Raw genomic sequence first — 6002 nt, forward strand, 5'->3', positions numbered from 1 at the left:
GTGTCCCATCGCCTGCCGGATTTGTTATTATAACCTGACGTGACCCTGAAGGACGCTTATTTGTAATGGTGCAAAAAATGTCTAAGTTTAAAAAAGTTGTATCTCAGGTTTCGCATTGCTAATGCTTCAAATACCATACATTGTAATTTACCTGCAACACAATAACAAGATACTATTCATTCTATGATTTTAGGCGTTTATGTTTCTAATGAGATGTTTTCATTTTTTGCATAAAAGCTTCGTTTCGGTGTATTCTTGGCATAGTTTTAGACATTAGGCTTTCAATTTATATAAGCACACATGCCCTGATACGACAGTGAGTCGTGCATACGCTTGGTGAAGCAAAGTAGTTTGGATTGAACCTGTTTAACATCCAAAGAGTACGAAGCATTTATAACAGCACTAGTACTATTTCTACACAGGTACTTACATTAAACATTAATAACATTAAGTTTATCAATAAACTTTAAAAAGCACAATCATATTCTCATTCATAAAACAGACAATTTAAGTTCCGATAATCTAAAAATAGATTCAACTACATCAACTGACCGGTATTCTAAACATAGTTTCTACATACATTAACTGACCACATGTTTGTCCTCACCGCGGGAAAACGACCATCTGATAACTTCTGCATTTTAAAAGGTATTATTGCTGAAGTTGCTCGTAAAAATAGAATCATTTGCCTAAAAAAATTAAAACGTGTAAGTTCATAAAACTTGTCTAACGTATGCTATCTAATCAAAACACCGAAAAACCTTTAGACGCGATTGAAAAGAGCATTTACTGTAACTTGAAATACATGGGGATACGTCGACTGAAGTTATAAGCTGTGTATTTTGAATTATCGCTGATGTGCCTGTAAAAAAATGATTTTCCCTAAACAAAACGTGTATGTTAATAAAATGAAATGATATATATATGATGTATTGTATTTTCCTTTCGTATGGTATCTAATCAAAGCACGAAAAACCTTTAGAAACGCTTGAAATGGGGCATGCATTGTAACACTAAATACATAGGGATAGGGGATTTCGACGGTTGAAGTGACATTTACAAAAACAAAATGACACAAGACGCCATAAAGATATAGATATGTTTGTTTCCTCGCTCAATGCGGGCACAAGCGCTCTCGGCACATTTATCACTTTTATTTATGTGCCCTTCACCCATTCCCATAGTCATTGTTCATCATTCCATCCACTCATTAATCTTTAATTATCCAATATAAAAATGTGGACCTGATACTAGTAGCTCTCTTATTATGTTTTTAAAATGAAACATGAATACGTACAGTTAAAATGTTTTCTGACAGTATGAGTGACATTTATTTTATTTGGAAGACAGAGATCTTTATTATTTTCCTGAAATCACTGCAACATAACATCGCTAAGTGAATAAGAGTAGTATTAAATACAGATGTTGATATCATACGTTAGTAATATAAGCTATATCATTATGTTTAACCAATACAATTATTATTTTTTCTCAATTGCCACATAAACGCGTCCAAAAATAATCCAGGGCAAATAATCCAATGTTGGTATATTTGCCCCCGGTGGTAAATTTGCCCCATGGACAACTGTTCGGCATATAAACGGAACAAAAGTTTGGTTATTTGGTATTTCTTTCATCATGCGTAACGAAATGGAGTGCTAAACGTCCGAAATGCATTTTATTTTAATGCTAAAAAGGTTTAAACACATGCTTGATTTTGTTTTAATGTTCATAAATGATCAACATAATATAGTAATATGAACACATATAGTTTCTTGTTTACTGCCAGTTTTACCATATTGTGTGAAGCACACACATCTAGGTTAGTTTCCCCAAATTTATACAACTATAAGTAGTATTATTTACAGATAAAACATGATAAAATGTACTTTAAACGCAAACCGTTGTCGTTTTCTTCAGACATTTTTTCTCAATTGCCGTATAATCGCGTCAAAAAATACCGACAAAGAACCAAAATTGCCGACATGGGTTTATTTCCCATCGGGGGAAATTTACTTGGCTATGTTCAGTATGTATACGGAGCACATGAGTGTCCTTGTATAGTACTTGCTTGTTCTAGTGTGTCCTTTGGTAGTTCTAGTGTGTTCTTTGGTGATTTTAGTGTGTCCTTTGGTAGTTCTAGTGTGTCCTTTGGTGGTTCTAGTGTGTCCTTTGGTGATTCTAGTGTGTCCTTTGGTGATTCTAGAGTGTCCTTTGGTAGTTCTAGTGTGTCCTTTGGTGGTTCTAGTGTGTCCTTAGGTGGTTCTAGAGTGTCCTTTGGTGGTTCTAGAGTGCCCTTTGATAGTTGTATTGTGTCCTTTGGTAGTTCTAGAGTGTCCTTTGGTGGTTCTAGAGTGTCCTTTTGTGGTTCTAGTGTGTCCTTTGGTGGTTCTAGTGTGTCCTTTGGTGGTTCTAGAGTGTCCTTTGGTAGTTCTAGTGTGTCCTTTGGTGGTTCTAGTGTGTCCTTTGGTAGTTCTAGTGTGTCCTTTGGTGATTCTAGAGTGTCCTTTGGTAGTTCTAGTGTGTCATTTGGTGGTTCTAGTGTGTCCTTTGGTGGTTCTTGTGTGTCCTTTGGTGGTTCTAGTGTGTCCTTTGGTGGTTCTAGTGTGTCCTTTGGTAGTTCTAGTGTGTCGTGTGTCCTTTGGTGGTTCTAGTGTGTCTTTTGGTGGTTCTAGTGTGTCCTTTGGTGGTTCTAGTGTGTCCTTTGGTGGTTCTAGTGTGTCCTTTGGTAGTTCTAGTGTGTCGTGTGTCCTTTGGTGGTTCTAGTGTGTCTTTTGGTGGTTCTAGTGTGTCGTGTGTCCTTTGGTGGTTCTAGTGTGTCCTTTGGTAGTTATAGTGTGTCCTTTGGTGATTCTAGAGTGTCCTTTGGTGGTTTTTGTGTGTCCTTTGGTAGTTCTAGTGTGTCCTTTGGTGGTTTTAGTGTGTCCTTTGGTGGTTCTAGAGTGTCCTTTGGTAGTTCTAGTGTGTCCTTTGGTGGTTCTAGTGTGTCCTTTGGTGGTTCTAGAGTGTCCTTCGGTGGTTCTATTGTGTCCTTTGCTGGTTCTATTTTGTCCTTGTGTAGTTCTAGTGTGTCCTTTGGTAGTTCTAGTGTGTCCTTTGGTGGTTCTTGTGTGTCCTTTGGTGGTTCTAGTGTGTCCTTTGGTGGTTCTAGTGTGTCCTTTGGTGGTTCTGGTGTGTCCTTTGGTAGTTCTGGTGTGTCGTGTGTCCTTTGGTGGTTCTAGTGTGTCATTTGGTGGTTCTAGTGTGTCCTTTGGTGGTTCTAGTGTGTCCTTTGGTGGTTCTAGTGTGTCCTTTGGTAGTTCTAGTGTGTCGTGTGTCCTTTGGTGGTTCTAGTGTGTCTTTTGGTGGTTCTAGTGTGTCGTGTGTCCTTTGGTGGTTCTAGTGTGTCCTTTGGTGGTTATAGTGTGTCCTTGGGTGATTCTAGAGTGTCCTTTGGTGGTTCTTGTGTGTCCTTTGGTGGTTCTAGTGTGTCCTTTGGTGGTTTTTGTGTGTCCTTTGGTATTCTAGTGTGTCCTATGGTGGTTTTAGTGTGTCCTTTGGTGGTTCTAGTGTGTCCTTTGGTGGTTATAGTGTGTCTTTTGGTGGTTCTAGTGTGTCCTTTGGTGGTTCTAGTGTGTCCTTTGGTAGTTCTAGTGTGTCCTTTGGTGATTCTAATGTGTCCTTTGGTAGTTCTAGTGTGTCCTTTGGTGATTCTAATGTGTCATTTGGTAGTTCTAGTGTGTTCTTTGTTGGTTCTAGTGTGTCCTTTGGTAGTTCTATTGTGTTCTTGTGTAGTTCGAGTGTGTCCTTTGGTAGTTCTATTGTGTCCTTTGCTGGTTCTATTTTGTCCTTGTGTAGTTCTAGTGTGTCCTTTGGTAGTTCTAGTGTGTCCTTTGGTAGTTTTAGAGTGTCCTTTGGTAGTTCTTGTGTGTCCTTTGATAGTTGTATTGTGTCCTTTGGTAGTCGTATGATGCCATATGGTAGTCCTTGGATTCCCTCTGGCAGTAGTGGAGTCTCCTTGCGTAGATCTGGGATGTCCGTGTGTAGTCATCGGGTGTTCTTTGGTAGTTCTGATAAGTCTTTAGGTAGGTACGTGGTGTCATCAGGGTGTCCTTCGATGTTTTTGGATAGTCATGGGGTGTCGATGGGTAGACCTGTGGTGTCATTGGGTAGTTGTGGAGTGTTCTTGTGTAGTACTAGTGTGTCCCTGGGTATTCCTGATATGTCCTTGGTTAGTCATTGGGTGTCCATGGGTGGTCATTGAGCGTTATTTGGTAATTTTGTGTGTTCTTGTGTAGTCATGGGATGTCATTTGGTAGTCATTGAGTGTCTTAAGGTAGTCCTAAGATGTCCGTCGGTACTCATCGTGTCCCTAGGTAGTCATTGAGTATCCATAGGAAGTCATGGAAAGTTATTTTGTAGTTATAGTGTGTCCTTGTGCAGTCATCGTATGTCCTTGTGTAGTACTGGGATGCCTATGGCAATTTTGGATTGTCCTTGCATAGCCCTGGAGTGTCCTTGCGTAGTCATGTGATGTCATGGTGTAGCCATGAGATGTCCTTGGGTAGTTGTTATGTGTCCTTGGGTAGCTTTGGTGTCCCTTGGTAGTATTGTTTATCCTTGAGTAGTCTTGGGTGTCCTCGGGTAAAACTTGGATATCCTTGAGTATTTCTGTAGTCTGTGAGTGTCTGTCTGTAGTCATTGGGGTGTCCTTGTGTAGTCTTGGAGTGTCTGTCTGTAGTCATTGGGTTGTCTTTTTGTAGTCTTGGAGTGTCTGTCTGTAGTCATTGGGGTGTCCTTGTGTAGTCTTGGAGTGTCTGTCTGTAGTCATTTGGGTGTCCTTATGTAGTCTTGGAGTGTCTATCTGTAGTCATTGGGGGTGTCCTTTGGTAAATCTAGGGTGTCCTTGAGCAGTTTTGTAGTATCTTTGTGTAGACATCGGATGTCATTGGGTAGTTCTTTGGTGTCCTAGAGTAGTCCTGGTGTGCCCTTTGCTAGTCTGTGTGTCCTTGGGTATTTTTAAGGTAGTTCTTGGGTGGTTCTTGAGTGACGTTGTGTAGTTCTGGGTCTCCTAGGGTAGTCCTGGTGTGTCAAAGTGTAGCCAAGTGATAGTCTTTGATGTATTGGAGTGTCATTGCGTGTCAATTATTAGTTCTGGGTGCCCTAGGACATGAACCATTACAAAAGACCAAGACTTCTTGAAGCCAGACCAAGCTGATATATTCGTTGAAACATTAGTATCATCTCGTGCTAACAAATATTAAAAGGAATTCTCTCCTGTAAACATATATTGGTATTTAAGTGAGAATTTAATATTGGTAAGTGTTTATCTGACTCAAATACATTTTAAAACAGTTTGATTCAACTGAAAGAGTTCTGTTTAGTATTCCATTATTTTTGCAAAGGTTTAAAGAAAAATCAAAAAAAAAATCAGAAAATTTACTTCGTCGCTCAAAATATTTAAAGCACATGCATGCTTTATACCTTAGTTTATGAAATTATAAAATATGACGTTAAACATCTGATGTATGTGGTACATTATTCAATATATAAACTACCATTAGCGGGTTGGGTAATTTGAGCCTGAATATCTTCTTGTACTTTTGTACAATTTTATGGTAAAAGTGTTTCACAATGAGAACAGCGTGCTTTAAGTTTAGCTAATGCTACTGCGTATTAAGATGAAGCAACCCTTATTGGAATTTAAAAACTGACCAATTAGAAAAGTTTTTAAGCGAATATATACTTCCTGACAAACAGCAGAAAAAAACTGTTCCCCGGTATCAATAGAGTAATACAATACCCATGTTGCTAAATATAACTTGGTTGATAATGTATAATCTTCCTTGTTTTTCGGCTGATGTACGTGTATTATTGCTGTACGTGCAGATGTTGTTGTTGTTGACTGAAATGTTTAATAGGCAATCAGTGATATCATGTGTGTTTTATAGTATCTTTGTAAAATACAGGCTCAACAATAAGTTACGTATAACGTTTTCCTTCATCTCCCTGTGTTTAAGGCG

The 6002-nt window shown here is 38.9% G+C and overlaps 1 protein-coding gene across 1 annotated transcript; it reads right to left on the reverse strand.

Annotated features, from left to right (window-relative positions):
* Positions 1-2026: 2026 nt before the first annotated feature.
* Positions 2027-4145, reverse strand: LOC128215065 (thioredoxin domain-containing protein 2-like). Its single transcript, XM_052921791.1, has 3 exons — positions 3954-4145; positions 3038-3217; positions 2027-2650 (listed from the first exon to the last, which is right to left on the reverse strand). Exons 1-3 carry the CDS (start codon positions 4143-4145, stop codon positions 2027-2029), a joined length of 996 nt encoding a protein of 331 aa, XP_052777751.1.
* Between the last annotated feature and the right edge of the window lie 1857 nt (positions 4146-6002).

This window comes from Mya arenaria, chromosome 13 (genome assembly GCF_026914265.1).
Source record: "Mya arenaria isolate MELC-2E11 chromosome 13, ASM2691426v1".
NCBI classification, from domain to species: Eukaryota; Metazoa; Mollusca; class Bivalvia; order Myida; family Myidae; genus Mya; species Mya arenaria.

Excerpts from the sequence above, each read along its gene's own strand:
- LOC128215065 (XM_052921791.1), bottom strand. The coding sequence starts at position 4,145 with ATGACACCACAGGTCTACCCATCGACACCCCATGACTATCCAAAAACA. Across the intron at positions 3,218-3,953 it reads AATCCAAGGACTACCATATG|AACCACCAAAGGACACACGA; the intron begins GCATCATACGAC and ends ATGACACACTAG. Across the intron at positions 2,651-3,037 it reads ACAAGGACAAAATAGAACCA|AACCACCAAAGGACACACGA; the intron begins GCAAAGGACACA and ends AAGACACACTAG.